Source organism: Schistocerca americana, chromosome 1 (genome assembly GCF_021461395.2).
Source record: "Schistocerca americana isolate TAMUIC-IGC-003095 chromosome 1, iqSchAmer2.1, whole genome shotgun sequence".
In the NCBI taxonomy this organism is placed as follows: Eukaryota; Metazoa; Arthropoda; class Insecta; order Orthoptera; family Acrididae; genus Schistocerca; species Schistocerca americana.
The window spans coordinates 1,214,212,429-1,214,230,183 of record NC_060119.1 but is presented as its reverse complement, the minus strand read 5'-3'; the positions used below and the strand labels follow the sequence as shown (position 1 = coordinate 1,214,230,183).

General features: G+C 39.7%; 1 protein-coding gene across 3 annotated transcripts in view; it reads left to right on the top strand.

The window, feature by feature from the left end:
• Positions 1–17,755, top strand: part of LOC124619844 (integrator complex subunit 1) — a 307,722-nt gene that overhangs the window by 174,017 nt on the left and 115,950 nt on the right. For all 3 annotated transcript variants that reach the window (XM_047146458.1, XM_047146464.1, XM_047146471.1), the window contains 3 exons: positions 7,660–7,871; positions 8,504–8,717; positions 13,801–13,883. In XM_047146458.1, coding sequence (XP_047002414.1) covers positions 7,660–7,871; positions 8,504–8,717; positions 13,801–13,883 — 509 coding nt within the window. The remainder of the gene's footprint in view (positions 1–7,659; positions 7,872–8,503; positions 8,718–13,800; positions 13,884–17,755) is intronic.

Below are 17,755 nucleotides of genomic sequence, written 5' to 3'. Positions count from 1 at the left end.
TACATCTCTCTTGCTGTAATTTCTTTGAATGACTGGTTTTGGTTCAAATGACCATCCTCAGATCCAGTATATCAGTAACAAGAGAGTAGGAACATTGTTCCCTACCTAACGTAATTAAATAATCCACATAAAATTAACTGAACTTGAGCACATGGGAACAGGATGTTAGCCATTGGCGCAATGAATAACATTCATAAGAAATTTAAGACAAAACAAACTGATCTACTGAATTAACTAAATTACTACAAGGAGCAATGAAATAATCTAATCAATTAGTGGTTCTTAGGGGTTATTGAAACCACAGTGCACTATATTAATGTCACTGCTAATATGATGGTACCAAAGAAAAGTGACGTCACAAGGCGTCGTGAGAATAGCATCTTTATTAGTGATTTGCCCAGAAAATAACGCACTCTACACACAGGCCAACATGAGTTTGGATACACAGAGTGGAGTCCCTAACTTGGCAGCTAATATTATCGATAATTGTTTTAATATGTGAGATATGGATAAAAAATTACGTCGTATGGGAACTTGAAATCGCAAATTTGCCACTCTGTGGTGCAGAACGATTATCTCTCAGGGGGGATATGGCCAGGGCAGAATTCAGTAGAATGATACGTTCTGCATACATGCATACTGACCATGATGGACAGTAGCTCTTGTCTCAGCTAGTTCCCAAGTGAGCACATGGACTTGCAGGTTGAATGCTATCTTGTAGTGCAGTGCACTGCTTTATGTACCGTCCTGCATTGCAGATGTACAGACAATGTGACCTGGGTGAGTTTCTATATTTTGCAACCAGCATCTAAGACTGGACCCAGTGCCTCGTACTGCACTATTCTTGATATGAAGTCCGTAGCCATGTGGTGTGCCTATTGTGGCACGTACACAGGACCAAACTTAGCTGTTAATGCCTCGAAGAGAAGGAGAAGAGAACTGAGAGTAAGGTTAGGCCAATGGAAGTCTTACTAGGTGTTGGGCTATTGTCTCGGTCCTGTAAGCCAGTGGCCGTAGGAGGTGGGTATCTGGTCAGGTGGCAAAACCAAAAGCTTTGGGAGGAAGCAAACAGAGTTGCACAAAGAAAGAGCGTCAGTGCATTAGCAGAAGGGTGTAACAAACTAGGTGCATATGAAATGGGGCCATATTTGCTAAAACCAATGTGCTGCGAATGGCTGTAGCCTGTAAATTTTGCTATAAGTTTGATGGGCTACTCTTGTAACCAATACTGTGAAGCTGAGGATGGTTCATGTGAAACTAGTCATAAAGAAATAAAAATAAAGCAATCTAGACTTATGATAAAAGATCTGTTGGATGTAAGGTCCGCCAGTTATGCAAAACAAAACACCATTTTTTTCCAAGTTCCCAAACATGTTTCTGCACCTCTTTGCTGTCATCAGTGGGTTTCTGTTTTATTTAATCTGGAATGTGAACATTTTTACTAATTGATTACAAAATTATGAACATATTTAGTTCAAACAACAATTTGTTTCTTTTAGTTAGTACCTTTACATTTAGTATTGCAGGACCACTTGCGTATTATTTCTTACAGGTAGCTTGTCATCTGCAACCAAACGATGTTGATGAGAAATTTTGTTGCGAGTTAACCTATCATTTCATGCTTTAAACGTAATTTAGTTTGTCATAATATTTCATGCCTATATTCATTTTTACTCAATTTTTGTGTGGCAAGCCCTTTTCTCTCAACATCCTGATGAGGTGTTGTGAAGCACATGTAAATATAACACACATTTTCTGAGATATGGTCATAATAGCACACTTAACCCTTTGACTGTTGGAGGCGCGCCACCTGCTTGGTGCGCTGAAGTGCTGTGGCCTGCGGCATAACCTGTCTACCTGCGCTGCGTGCCTGTCCCTTGGAGCTGCCGCCGGGACCGGATCGGCCCACGCTGCCCATCCAGCCCTGTGCCGAATATTTCTCAGCTGAATACGACTTGCGCAGAGCCAGTGTTAATTTTTGGCGACTTCGAGCTGTAATATCTTGGGCAATAGTTTTTGTAAAGAAATAAAATTTGGCGATCTTGTACAACTTTGTGCTTTCTTTTAAGAACAGTAATGAAAAGAATTTTACGAGCCGTATTGAGCCAGAAAATTGTAGGTAAATCAGCCAAAAAAATAAGCACCCAAAAAAATTTCGAAGTTTGACTTCTTGCATCTCCTGAACTAATGCTATGACGAACGTGGAACTTGGCATCTAGTAATCTAACAATACAAGATTCTTAAATATAAAGTTTCATTTCCATAGCTCTTTTCAGTGCTGAATGAATTAAGCTCAAAATGGAAGATTTAGTAAAAACACAAAAAATGCGGTATTTTCATTCCAATTTTGTTAAAAAACTATGCTCTGTAAAACATACCAGGCTGTACAACTGGAATGAAAGTCGGGCGCGAAACTCAGGCCCGAAAACAATGTAAACTTTGGGTTAGCATATCTAGTAGTGTGAATGCATTATGAAAATGAACTTTAGAGTGCAATAGATTGACTGCACAACAATAAGGAATAAAAATTTTTATTCCTCTACTATTTTCCATTAATCTACAAATTAGTTGAAAAAAATGTTGATTTTTATGAAAAGATGACAACAGGGTATATTCGAAACTTCTTTTTCAAATGCCATTTTCTATTTATGCTTCAAAGCCAATCTCATTTGAACAACAAATTTTAAGCCCCAAACCCTCACAGAAGACTGAGTTTAATATTCAATATTAGCTAACAACAGAGGCAAAGTAGCAAGAAAAATTGCACTGAGAAAAGAATTTTAACTTTGACATGTTGTTTCTCGTTGATCAAAGGCGTTTAAATCAGTTATGGAAAACATGTTTTGTACAAGTAGACCGAATGTGATCTACATTTGTACTACTAACGATAAAACAATATAACTGTCCATGTTACATGTTAATAATTTAAATGTATCATACACAGATTAATATTTGGGTTTTGCTATGCTGGCTTGTGCTATACTCGGTGTAATCACATTTGCCACAGTACAGATATTGCGCCCTCTCAATCACCAAGTCTGTTCCTTTGCTAGTAAACTGCTACATATGAAGAAGTCAGGCTTTGTTTCAATAATTTTACAACTGTTGCATCTGTTTCCCACCCTTCTTTTTACGATCTGAGCTTTGAACCGGCACTGGTGAAGTTAAAAATTGGTTTATTTATTTCCATTTTTGCCCCCCCCCCTTTTTTTTTTTTTAGTAATTCATTCAGAATCGTCAACAAATTTTCTCAGATTTAGTTCCCCATAATTAGTAATGCTTCTTTGTATGATAAGCCTCAAAGCAGGGTACAACACATAGTGGAACGTTGCAAGTTTTGCATTGGTATCTAGTTTCCCGGCGCACTTTCTGTTTCGTGCAAACTATCTATCTGCGCATTAGCGTACTTTTCTGCGAATATTCACTCATGATAACAGCCGGAAAATGTTTCCCTGTGAATCGCAGAGGATTCTTGTCATCGTAGTGCCTTCCCCTACCAGTTTCTCCATTCTGTAGCATATCTTTCTACAATCTGCCTTATGAGAGAAAGGTGAAACTCTGCGAGCGCCATTTTTCACCCTGTTACTGACCGGTGGAGAGCATGAGCATTTAGAATGCATAAATCCAGAATATGAAAAAAATATTTCTTATACCATTTCACAGTCTTGTGCACTGATACCACTGAGCTCAGTAACATATCACAACGGGCAACTGCATGCATACTCGAATTGTAATCTACAATACATTGCAGTTTCTTTATTTTTTCACCAGTATTTCTGTCAGTCTTCTCTGTTTCAACCATTTGTGTTGTGTGACTTGTGGTCAACATGTACACCTCTCTCTTATTGCACCACTTGATAGCAAGGATCTTGTCAGTGGACCTAAACTCAGTTCTCCTCGTTTTAATTTCTTCTGCAGTTTTGGCATGTTGCGCCTTTTCTTATGAACAGTGCCACATGCGGCTGTTCCATGGTTGTGAAGCCAGAGGAACAGGTCCGGGCTGGAGTACCAGTTATCGACATATAGAATATGACTCTGTTCCAAATATGGTCCCATAAGAGTTGCCACTACATTGCCACTTTTTCCCAAATTGTGGAACCCAATTTCTGTTGTTGCCCCTGTATATACAATAAAATCTAAAATATACCCACTCTGACAGTCACACAGTACAAATGTCTTTATTCCAAATCTACTTCGCTTGGTTGGAATAAATTGCTTAAAAGATAATCGTTCTTGGAACAGCTAGAGACTTTCATCTATACAAAGCTTGTGATGTGGGCGAAATGAATTACGAAACGTCATATGAACTTAGTCAACAATCATTGTAATTTTAAATTGACTGTCGCCTCCAGTACTCACAGAGTTATGACTGAAGTGTAACATTTTCAGAAATAGACAAAAACGGTCTCGGGACATAATTTCGCTGAAAATTGAAAATGGAATGGAAAATGGAAATGAAGTCCCATGCTTCTTTACAGAGCGTAGGGGAACGATGCAGGAGACCCGCACCGCTTTACTAGGCAAGGTCCTAATGGAGGTGGTTTGCCGTTGCCTTCCTCCGACCGTAATGGGAATGAATGATGATGATGAAGACGACACAACAACACCCAGTCATCTCGAGGCAGGAAAAATTCCTGACCCCGCCGGGAATTGAACCCGGGACCCCGTGCTCGGGAAGCGAGAACGCTACCGCGAGACCACGAGGGGCAGACGCTGAAAATTGGTGTGGTCAAAAGTGTATCTCTGGACCAATAATCATTTTATTTTAACTTATGAATTTCCACCATTAGAAGGCCAACAGCAACAAAACAATACATTTCTTCAAATCCAGTGTCTTTCCATTTTGACAGTCAAGAATTCACAGATTCTGTAGTATTTTATATGGTGTAAACGTAAAAACAGATTTGTTTCAACTGCAATAAACTGCAACAGTTCTTGAGACACAAATACCACAAAAAATGAAAGGATGCTTGGGTCAGTATCTGACATTTGTGTCCTGAACTCGAGTCATCGAAGTAATGGTTTAACGGCTGGAAATTGGTTTCTTTCCTGTCAAATGTGTCACTTAAGCACACACTTTTCTGAACCGTTTCACTGTCACTTTCTGATTCCTCGGATTCGAATGGCTCTGAGCGCTATGGGACTTAACATCTGTGGTCATCAGTCCCATAGAACCTAGAACTACTTAAACCTAACTAACCTAAGGACATCACACAGATCCATGCCCGAGGCAGGATTCGAATCTGCGACCGTAGCGGTCGCACGGTTCCAGACTGAAGTGCCTAGAACCGCTCAGCCAAACCGGCCGGTGCTCGGATTCAGAGGAACTGCTGACTGTAATTCTTGCTCTCCCCTCTTATGCAAAGGGCTGAGGACTACAGCTTCGAGATTCTGTTGAAGACTCATCACTGTTAGCAATGTCAAATAATTCACACTCACTGTCACTCTTAGTGAGCATATCCAGGATTTCTTTATTTGTGCAACCACGGCGACGTGACATTTGTCACCTAGAAAACTGACGAAAATACGGGAATCTAAGTCGAATTATGCAAAGAGGGAACACAGCAACATGTATGCACTCTTGAACTATACAGTCAGACCACTGAACAGCTACTGGAAGAGCAGGGTGGAAAGACAGCTCAGCGTGAAACTTCCTGGCAGATTAAAACTGTGTGCTGGCCCGAGACTCAAACTCGGGACCTTTGCCTTTCGCGGGCAAGTGCTCTACCACTGAGCTACCCAAACACGACTTGTGACTAGTCCTCACAGCTTCAATTCTGCCAGTACCTAGTCTCCTGTGAGGATGGGTCTTGGGTTGTGCTTGGGTAGCTCAGTGGTATAGCACTTGCCCACGAAAGGCAAAGGTCCCGAGTTCGAGTCTCGGTCTGGCACACAGTTTTAATCTGCCAGGAAGTTCATATCAGCACACACTCTGCTGCAGAGTGAAAATCTCACTCAGCTCTGCGTGTATACATGTCTGCAATACTCAGGTAGCTGTGACTCAGCACGCCTAAACTCATCCCTAGCGATGGGAAGACCTGTGGTGCAGGATGCGTAAACACATCCTTAGCGCTGTAGGGAAGACCCTAGGCCGCGCGTATACACGTCAGGCGCACCAGGGGAATGGCAAGGTATGATGAGTTTACACGTCCCCAGCAGTCAGAGGGTTAAACAATAGTCAGTGACGTTATGATGAAGCTATGGATCGATACCTTAAGTAATTTGAATGATTATCTCTGCCTTGTCATCATGTTAGAATAGTTTGTTGTGTTTTTATGTGCTTCTAATGGCAGCACTGAAATATTGCCTCCTGAATGTAAGTGTTGGCCAGTCCTAATTTTACATATATAGTCAGTTGTATAAAAAAGGAAAACTCTCATGAGTTAATTAGAAATTATGAGACAGAATTAATGGCCAGTAATTACCTTAAGAATAAATGTCAATACTGCCAATAAGTCACTCATAAGAATACTTACCCTGCCAAAGCTTTCAGAACTAATAGATCTGTGCTTAAGGAAAAGAGGATAGATTGGTACAGTTAAAAAAAAGAAAGGCAGGCCACATATACAACTGGTTGAGAGGGGGGCCTATCTATTGTGTGTCGATTGGCAGTACTGACAATCCCAAACTCCTGGAGCAATTTCAACCAAATTTGGTACAGAAACAGCAGGCTTTATGAGTATCAGCACTCTGGTGGTTTATAACCTCCTAACTCTAATAGAAGTGGAGATAAGGACAAAGACACTTTTTAACAGCCCTTGGTGTGTAGGCTCTCCTGCATGACAAGCATGTTATGTGGGAACAATATCGGCCTGCCAAATCAGTTTGCTTTGCAGGGCAGCCTACATGTCAGGGACAAGAAACAGTTTTTCAGGCCCCGACATTTAGGCTTCCCAGCATGGCAGGTGTGTTGTTGGAGTAGTATCGACCTGCAATATTGCACTGTATTGCAGGGGCTACATCTGCCAATGAGCATGGCTGGGGACAGATTGAGATGGATAAATGAGAGGGTGGACAGTGAGAGAAGGAAGGGAAGATGCATATGCAGGTGGCAGTGGTAGAGGGGTAGTGGACAGGTGGAAAATGAAGAGCAGGAGGTAGAGTTGGAAATGGAGAGAGGGAGGAGGATATGATCAAAGGGAGGGGGAGGAAGATATAGGCAGAGAGAGGGGTTGAAGGAAATGGACAAAGAGAGGGGAAGATGGAAAGAGATAGGTAAGTAGATAGATAGATAGAAGTGGGAGGATGATGTGGACAGACAGGAGGAGGAAGAAGTGTGTTCAGTAGATTAGTCAAATGCATATGTGGGCGAAGCCGTTGGGGGGGAAAGGTCAGTATTATGTAAGCTTACATTTTAATCACCTTCTTGGATGATCTAGAGTGAATACGGCTTATGTTGTCACTTTTCCTGTGCTGTAAACTGGGAATTTTGTATTTTTAATGCAGTGGAAGTTTTTTATTTCATTGCATTATATTTATGTGACCTCTTATCTCAGCTCCATTATTGATTTTATTCTTCAGATAAATGAAAATTGGGAATTAAATGTGTAACTAAATGTAAGGTAGTAAGATATTGGAAATTATTATTTTTATTGTGTGTCATATGGTAATCGTCGTATGGTATGGTGACACCCTGTTTTCTAATGTGATTTTTTTCAGTTGATTACAATGGATCCAACAGGACCTCCTCGCAAGCCACCCCAAGCAACACTGGATTCACTACGCATGCTTAATAGTACTCACCGTATGGGTCATTTACTTTGCCGAAGTCGCCAGCCAGACTTTCTTTTAGATATTATTCAGAGACAAGGGGCTTCACAATCCATGCCATGGCTTGCAGACCTTGTTGAAAGTTCAGAAGGGGCTTTAAGGTATGGTACAGTCAGGAAAACAAGAGTGTCTCTGAAAGATTTTTGCTATAAAGTAACATAATTTCTTGCCATAATGCTTTTTAGATTTCAGTAATGACAAAACTAAATTGCTATATTAATTGGTTTTAGTAGGCCCTTTTATATGTACTAGTTCCCTGAAAGTTGCAGTTATCTAAAAAAAAGTTTTTCTTAACTAATGGGATAAGTGGTTATTATGTGAAGTACACTAAAAGGAAGACTTTGTTTATAGGTGAGCTGTGGGGGTGCCATTATCCCTAAGATAAGAGCTTAATTTGTCTTACAAAATAAATTTATTTTTTCAGGTAAAAAGTGATTCAGTATACTCTTAAAAGATGGTAAAATAAAATTGTGATCACATGATACAAACAACACAGATGTAGTGTGGTTTGGGTCTGTGATTTTCTGGCTCATAAATTAAGCTTTCTCTACAGATATGTCATTAAAAGACTTAGCAGTATCTGTAAGTTCCGTAAATAAGTTGGCTTAAAGAAAGAAAGGAAAAAACCTGTTTTTCCATGATAATTCTCCATAATAATTTGTGTTTTCACAGCAGGTAGATTAAAAAAGAAACCATGCATTTTTGTTAAGCAGGTTACATTTTGTGTTCACAGCCACCTTCCAGTGCAGTGCCTTTGTGAATTTCTGCTGAGTTCTGGTACCTTGCAGCAACCTGAAAAGCAGCAAAAGCAACAGCAGCTACTGCAGCATCTACAGGCTCTGCTTACAGAGCCAGAACAGGAGCCCCAAGTGGCATGTGAAGTGCTTGAATACTTTCTCAGGAGGCTGAGTGCTGTCCAGGCAGCGAGCAGAGTTCAGGCAGTGAAGGTAATATTGTGACTGGTGTTTTATAAATGAAATATCAGCATATATGATGCATATTATTTGTAACACAGCCAGAACAAATTACTTTTGTAAAAAATTTACAAATTCAGTCCATCATTTCTTCTTCTTTTTCCCTCCCCTCATCTTATTTGATTGTCTATATTGTGGAATGTGGCCTCATATCACAGTTATAATATGCTTGGTAGGATCCATTTTCCACCCTCCTCGTGTATGATACAATTCAATTCATGAGAGCAGTAGTACACTTTTTTGTAATTTTAGTTCTGTCTCAAAATTCGTGTGAATTTGACCAGAGTTCTTTGTATGATCTCCCCCTGTACAGAAAAAAGCCATTCAGTGTAATACAGATATTTGATAAAAAATAGTTAAAACAAAATAGTTGCCAATGAATCACAATTGTAATTGTGAGAGTGAACTTTCTCCTGTTAATGTTTGCCACTAATGTTGAAGACATTAACTCAGAGAAAATGTGGCCTTTTTTGAGGACAATCGTATTAAATGCGAACATAAGAATTTGTGGGTTCTGACTTCAAAACCATAACAAATATAAGATATAAGAGGGCATGCTGAAAAATAATGCCTCCAAATTTTTCTGTTAAAACTTTTAAAGCTTTTCTAAATAAAATAAACATTATTAACATTCTACATTTTTATTCTGCCAGTACAAGTTTGTTTCTCAACATAGTCACCCTGGCAACAAACGTATTTCTCTCAATGTGAGGCCAGTTTTCTTGTACCAACACTATAGAATGTTTGACTTTGTTGATGGAGCCACAACCTTACCTCTGCTTGCATCACTTCATCACTATCAAAATGAAGTCCTCAAAGGTGTTCTTTAAATTCTGGAAAAAGATGATCGGATGGTGCCAATTTGGGACTCTATGGAGGATATCGATGACAGCAAACCCAAGGCATCGGTTTGTTGCAGATGTTGCAGCACATGTGTGTGGACTGGCATTGCCATATTGAAAGAAAGGGTGCTTCACGTGTGGATGGATTCTTTAAATTCAAAGTTAGATTACTGCACACTGTTCCTCGTGCACCGATGTAGGTACATTACACACTGCCATGTTATGTGCTACAATTCAGAGCCCTCTAGTGGCAGAGTGCTGCCAATATGTAGACATGAAGAATAAATATGTAGAATGTTAAAAAAGTTTGTTTTACTTAAAAACTGTAATAGATTTTAAAAATATTGGCAGCATTGCTTTTCAGCACGCCCTGGTACTTTCTCATAGAAAGATTTCAACAGTCATATTGTTGTGGTTTGTGGTTGCCAGAAGAACAAGGGACAATATTGAAGTAAAGTTCTTCCACAGACGTTGGTTTGGTGGTGGTTGGGGTTTATTGATTCATTAGTCCATTCACTAGCTCTGATTACAAAGAAGAGCTATCAGGGATGTGGAACAAGTTTAGATATACATTAATGAAGGAGAGCTGAAGTCGGGCACTCCCTTTGTAATTAACTATGTTTAAAATGCTGTTTGTGCTTACTCAGGCTAAATTTAAGAGAATAAAATCAACAGTAAAGCTGATACTTTGAGAAAATCACTGCTCCTTTTGTTCTCTTAAATACAAAAATTATTGAACTATCTTGCTTATTTGTTTTATGTTTAAGATCACCAGCTTACATTCCAGGAAGAGTCAGGCAACATATTACTTTTTCCCATGTATTCTCGCGAAACGATCGCAGTGAGAATGTTGGAGAACTTAGATCTCATATAGAACTGTACTATCAGCCATTTTTCCAAGGTGCTGTTTATGGTTGGAGCAGGAAAACAGGGGCAGGGGTTGGGGGGTGTGTAGTCATAGTCATATTAGAAGTACTCTCCACCACACACCATAAAGTAGCTTGCAGTCTCTCTTGAGGATATGTAAATCTATTTACATTTGGCATTTTTGCTGTTGTTGAAAACACTGCAAAAATAAAGTCAGGATAGGACAGAATTGAATTTTCATGACCAGAATTGAATTTTCATGACAAGCATTCCACAATGTGTGAACTGTAAATTGGCTGATGTCCATTTGGAGGGGGGAGGGGGGGGGGTATTATTGCAGGGAGCAAAGGAAGCAAGCCTGGCCCTAACATAGAGGGTAACAGGGTGAGGAGGCATGCCAGAGGAAGGAGCACAGCCTGTCTCCCACATTGTGGGCACTTAAACCTGTATCTCATCCTTTCACGAAAGCAGAAGTCAAGCACCGAGGTAAAGATCATTTCAGTGTTGTTCGTAATCAAAACTGAAATTGTCTTATATGTTGATATATTTAATAAATATCCTAACTACAGCAATTGCATACATTTATCACCACAAAAGGAAACACCACAAAATGGAGTGAAGTACAGTACAGTAACAGACCAGTCAACATGATGACTTCACTTAGTACTGTTGGCTAGTTGGTGCTGCCTGCAGCTGAAAACAAATGACTTCCAGACAAAGCCTTCTGATGTCTGCTGGCTTGTACTGATTCAATTCTAGGGGGCAGATTGGCAAATTCTTAACAATTTGTATGCCATAATTTTGTGCTGCCATGAATGCCTTGTGATTTGGTACCATTTGATATTATTTGGAGGAAAGCAGCAATTACATTAATGACAATGGCTCGTACTTTCAGTGGGTAGCAGCTACCAAGTAATTCAGTATTTATGTCTTAAAACTGCAACAGTCCAAATGAAAAGTTCACCAAGTGAAACTTTTCAACAACTATGATACATTATGTTTGTCGATACATTCTTGTGCTTAGATTATAAGCCTAGCAGGTTTATTTCTGTTTTGGATTGAAATCATAAAGGATGGTGTGCAATATTATTAATTAAAGTACTGTAATATCAGTGACTGGAATGGTTCAAATACAGATAAAGATGAAAGCTCAAAAGAACAAAAAGTTTTCATGACCCTCCCAGATCCTTGATGTCAAAGGGAGCTTACCGTATTTACTCGAATCTAAGCCGCACTCGAATCTAAGCCGCACCTGAAAAATGAGACTCAAAATCAAGGAAAAAAAATTTTCCCGAATCAAAGCCGCACCTGAAATTTGAGACTCGAAATTCAAGGGGAGAGAAAAGTTTTAGGTCGCACCTCCAAATCGAAACAAAGTTCGTCTAATTGTAATATGAGACACAATTTAGGTCGAATGAATGATGATACAGCTGCAGTAGCTTGGTTCGAGTCGTAAGCTTAGCAGTTACGGTTTACCAGGTAGCCTTTGCTACGCGTCATGCGCTCCGTCCGTATTTATACGGATATCCTTCCTTTTTCACGTGCTTCGTCTGGTTTGAATTGATTGCTTATTTTTCTTTGATCTGATAAGTGCCGTTCTTTTTGTTATAGGTGTTTACGTCACTCTAAGCTGAAAATGCATTACTCTACTGTCATGCATTGTTTGTCGCATTCTGATAGTGCGTGTTTACGGCCTGTCGCCGCTCGCGGCGTGGCTTGCTTTTGTGCATGCTACCGCCGCTTACAAATAAAAAATAGAGAGGAAGCGTCTCATTAGCGAAACATTTGTTGTTACTTACACTGCTGCTTTCTTTGATAATGATCAACAAGAACCACATAATAGACTGTGTATGATAGATGATGTTCTGAACGAAATTTTAGCGAAAATTTTTCTCCGTTTGAAAATCTTTGCAGGTGCCTCTTTAGTTCATTACATTCTGCACAGAAATTAGAGTCATCTTAGATTTAAAAATCTAGTCAGTTGCCGTGCTTCATTTCTGACTGTATCACTATCAGGCATAAGAATAATACGAATATAAACATGACATGATATGTATATTCTTCCGCGTTTGCTGTTGTCTCACTCTAGTTTCGTAGTTTATTAGGCAGACAGGATTTAAATGAGATAGCAGCAAACACGAAAGAATACATGGCAAAATGTTTATATTCGTATTAATCTTATGGCGAAGAGAATACTACATATGATTCACAATTCGTAAAAGCTCCTATTAGCAACCATCTCTTCTCACAGGTAGGAAAAAATTCAGAACGTAGAGTTGGCCATATTGACAAACATCCAGAACAGTCTTGCCAGTCGGATTTTCGTAGTACATTGAAATGCTGCTACATTCGAAGATCAACAATACAGAATTTGCATTTACTTCGTTGGATAATGTACCAAAATGCAGTGGTCGAAACTCTGGGCGGAGGAAAAAGTCTCGTCTTCCACTTTTTTTTTTTTTTAATTTATTTACTGATGCAGAGATTTTGGTGCCAGTATTTATCTTTGTGCCTACAAAGCATGCCTGTGTGGCGCTACATATATTCGATGGCAGAAGTTAGTTGTGGCGGGACCCACCAACATTTTTCAGAACTCCCGCTTGCTTTGCACTCGATTCTAAGCCGCAGGCAGTTTTTTGGATTACAAAAACCGGAAAAAAAGTGCGGCTTAGATTCGAGTAAATATGGTAACATATCAGTGGTGTGTGTGTGTGTGTGTGTGTGTGTGTGTGTGTGTGTGTGTGTGTGTGTGTTTTCTTTTCCCCTCCCTGAATGGCTAATTCAGGTACTTGACATGATATTTAATGATTGCCTCAACAAAATGATAATGGTGCAAACCCTTTCTCCATGGAGAAAAGAATGTTACGAAGTGACAATCTAGCAATGAACCATCAGAAATTGCAAAGTTTTCCAGGCTGTCTAATAACTCTGATTACAGGGAAAACTTCCTTGTCTTATAGTATTATTGTACAATGCTTGGAGCCATTTTGGATAAGAAAGCAAAAGCATTGTCGAATAGTTTTAATTATTTAAAAAAGTTCTCACAGTTATCAACTAAAGCTACAGGCTAAAAAAAATCACACATTTGTGGATAGATTTTAGATGTTTGCAGTCATGAAAACTTTACTTATTTGCAAATTACTTATTTGCATTCAGGTGTCTTTATGTACCTAACTTTCCTTCATGTAAGCTGGTCTAGGGTAAGAAAACAGTGGAAGACAGTTTTATGTTCATTGTATATGTTGGATGCATCACTTTGAAGTTGGTTTGTGTGTCGTGCACCCAGCAGTTCAGTTATGTATTTCACAGATTACCTTTTACTTTCATAAAAAATATTTGTGTTTTAGGGCCTGAAGCTTATATTGTCATCTGTCACTGTGGATGAAGATATAATGGAAGTGGACAACCAGACAGACATGAATCCAGAGAAGTATGTTTTATAACCTAGTGTAATATTAAACATTTTACTTGATCATTGTTGGTAATTTACTGTTATGGCTTGTACAGCAATAAAGGAGCAACTAAGAAGGTAATTTTGCATTCAAAATGGGCGTTGTTACATTGATACAGAGTATGTTACACTCACTTTAACTTCGATTGATGTATGTTGTTGTTGTTGTGGTCTTCAGTCCTGAGACTGGTTTGATGCAGCTCTCCATGCTACTCTATCCTGTGCAAGCTTTTTCATCTCCCAGTACCTACTGCAACCTACATCCTTCTGAATCTGCTTAGTGCATTCATCTCGTGGTCTCCCTCTACGATTTTTACCCTCCACGCTGCCCTCCAATACTAAATTGGTGATCCCTTGATGCCTCAGAACATGCCCTACCAACCGATCCCTTCTTCTGGTCAAGTTGTGCCACAAACTTCTCTTCTCCCCAATCCTATTCAATACTTCCTCATTAGTTACATGATCTACCCATCTAATCTTCAGCATTCTTCTGTAGCACCACATTTCGAAAGCTTCTATTCTCTTCTTGTCTAAACTATTTATCGTCCATGTTTCACTTCCATACATGGCTACACTCCATACGAATACTTTCAGAAATGACTTCCTGACACTTAAATCAATACTGGATGTTAACAAATTTCTCTTCTTCAGAAACGCTTTCCTTGCCATTGCCAGTCTACATTTTATATCCTCTCTACTTCGACCATCATCAGTTATTTTGCTCCCCAAATAGCAAAACTCCTTTACTACTTTAAGTGCCTCATTTCCTAATCTAATTCCCTCAGCATCACCCGACTTAATTAGACTACATTCCATTATCCTTGTTTTGCTTTTGTTGATGTTCATCTTATATCCTCCTTTCAAGACACTGTCCATTCCATTCAACTGCTCTTCCAAGTCCTTTGCTGTCTCTGACAGAATTACAATGTCATCGGCAAACCTCAAAGTTTTTATTTCTTCTCCATGAATTTTAATACCTACTCCGAATTTTTCTTTTGTATCCTTTACTGCTTGCTCAATATACACATTGAACAACATCGGGGAGAGGCTACAACCCTGTCTTACTCCCTTCCCAACCACTGCTTCCCTTTCATGTCCCTCGAGTCTTATAACTGCCATCTGGTTTCTGTACAAATTGTAAATAGCCTTTCGCTCCCTGTATTTTACCCCTGCCACCTTTAGAATTTGAAAGAGAGTATTCCAGTCAACATTGTCAAAAGCTTTCTCTAAGTCTACAAATGCTAGAAACGTAGGTTTGCCTTTCCTTAATCTTTCTTCTAAGGTAAGTCGTAAGGTCAGTATTGCCTCACGTGTTCCAGTGTTTCTACGGAATCCAAACTGATCTTCCCCGAGGTTGGCTTCTACTAGTTTTTCCATTCGTCTGTAAAGAATTCGTGTTAGTATTTTGCAGCTGTGACTTATTAAGCTGATAGTTCGGTAATTTTCACATCTGTCAACACCTGCTTTCTTTGGGATTGGAATTATTATATTCTTCTTGAAGTCTGAGGGTATTTCGCCTGTTTCATACATCTTGCTCACCAGATGGTAGAGTTTTGTCAGGACTGGCTCTCCCATGACCGTCAGTAGTTCCAATGGAATATTGTCTACTCCGGGGGCCTTGTTTCGACTCAGGTCTTTCAGTGCTCTGTCAAACTCTTCACGCAGTATCATATCTACCATTTCATCTTCATCTACATCCTCTTCCATTTCCATAATATTGTCCTCAAGTACATCGCCCTTGTATAGACCCTCTATATACTCCTTCCACCTTTCTGCTTTCCCTTCTTTGCTTAGAACTGGGTTTCCATCTGAGCTCTTGATATTCATACAAGTCGTTCTCTTATCTCCAAAGGTCTCTTTAATTTTCCTGTAGGCGGTATCTATCTTACCCCTAGTGAGATAGGCCTCTACATCCTTACATTTGTCCTCTAGCCATCCCTGCTTAGCCATTTTGCACTTCCTGTCGATCTCATTTTTGGGACGTTTGTATTCCTTTTTGCCTGTTTCACTTACTGCATTTTTATATTTTCTCCTTTCATCAATTAAATTCAATATTTCTTCTGTTACCCAAGGATTTCTACTAGCCCTCGTCTTTTTACCTACTTGATCCTCTGCTGCCTTCACTACTTCATCCCTCAAAGCTACCCATTCTTCTTCTACTGTATTTATTTCCCCCATTCCTGTCAATTGCTCCCTTATGCTCTCCCTGAATCTCTGTACAACCTCTGGTTCTTTTAGTTTATCCAGGTCCCATCTCCTTAAATTCCCACCTTTTTGCAGTTTCTTCAGTTTTAATCTACAGGTCATAACCAATAGATTGTGGTCAGAGTCCACATCTGCCCCTGGAAATGTCTTACAATTTAAAACCTGGTTCCTAAATCTCTGTCTTACCATTATATAATCTATCTGATACCTTTTAGTATCTCCAGGGTTCTTCCATGTATACAACCTTCTTTCATGATTCTTAAACCAAGTGTTAGCTATGATTATGTTGTGCTCTGTGCAGAATTCTACCAGGCGGCTTCCTCTTTCATTTCTTAGCCCCAATCCATATTCACCTATTACGTTTCCTTCTCTCCCTTTTCCTACACTCGAATTCCAGTCACCCATGACTATTAAATTTTCGTCTCCCTTCACAATCTGAATAATTTCTTTTATTTCATCATACATTTCTTCAATTTCTTCGTCATCTGCAGAGCTAGTTGGCATATAAACTTGTACTACTGTAGTAGGCGTGGGCTTCGTATCTATCTTGGCCACAATAATGCGTTCACTATGCTGTTTGTAGTAACTTACCCGCATTCCTATTTTCCTATTCATTATTAAACCTACTCCTGCATTACCCCTATTTGATTTTGTGTTTATAACCCTGTATTCACCTGACCAGAAGTCTTGTTCCTCCTGCCACCGAACTTCACTAATTCCCACTATATCTAACTTCAACCTATCCATTTCCCTTTTTAAATTTTCTAACCTACCTGCCCGATTAAGGGATCTGACATTCCACGCTCCGATCCGTAGAACGCCAGTTTTCTTTCTCCTGATAACGACATCCTCTTGAGTAGTCCCCGCCCGGAGATCCGAATGGGGGACTATTTTACCTCCGGAATATTTTACCCAAGAGGACGCCATCATCATTTAATCATACAGTAAAGCTGCATGCCCTCGGGAAAAATTACGGATGTAGTTTCCCCTTGCTTTCAGCCGTTCGCAGTACCAGCACAGCAAGGCCGTTTTGGTTATTGTTACAAGGCCAGATCAGTCAATCATCCAGACTGTTGCCCTTGCAACTACTGAAAAGGCTGCTGCCCCTCTTCAGGAACCACACGTTTGTCTGGCCTCTCAACAGATACCCCTCCGTTGTGGTTGCACCTACGGTACGGCTATCTGTATCGCTGAGGCACGCAAGCCTCCCCACCAACGGCAAGGTCCATGGTTCATGGGGGGGCGATTGATGTACTTAGTCCAAATTATCTTGTCTTTTCTGTTGAAACAGTTAAAGTAGTACAATTACATTAGTTGCCATGTCCACCAAGAGTATGTGTTATTAACTGCATTGGCTGAATTGTTACTGGACAATCTTAGGTAAGACAGATACTTTTGAAGCAGGTTTTAACTATTATAAAAATTTAAGTTTACAGAATCATCATATCTAAATGCATCATATTTACAATCAGATAATGTTTTGGAACTTTGTGTGTGTGTGTGTGTGTGTGTGTGTGTGTGTGACAACAAAAGAATTTCATATTGATGTGATAAGGAAAGTTCTGGTACAATGTAAATCCCCGAAGCTCTTCCCTGAATCCATATCCCTCCACACCTCAGCGACCCCCCCACATACCCACCTCCTA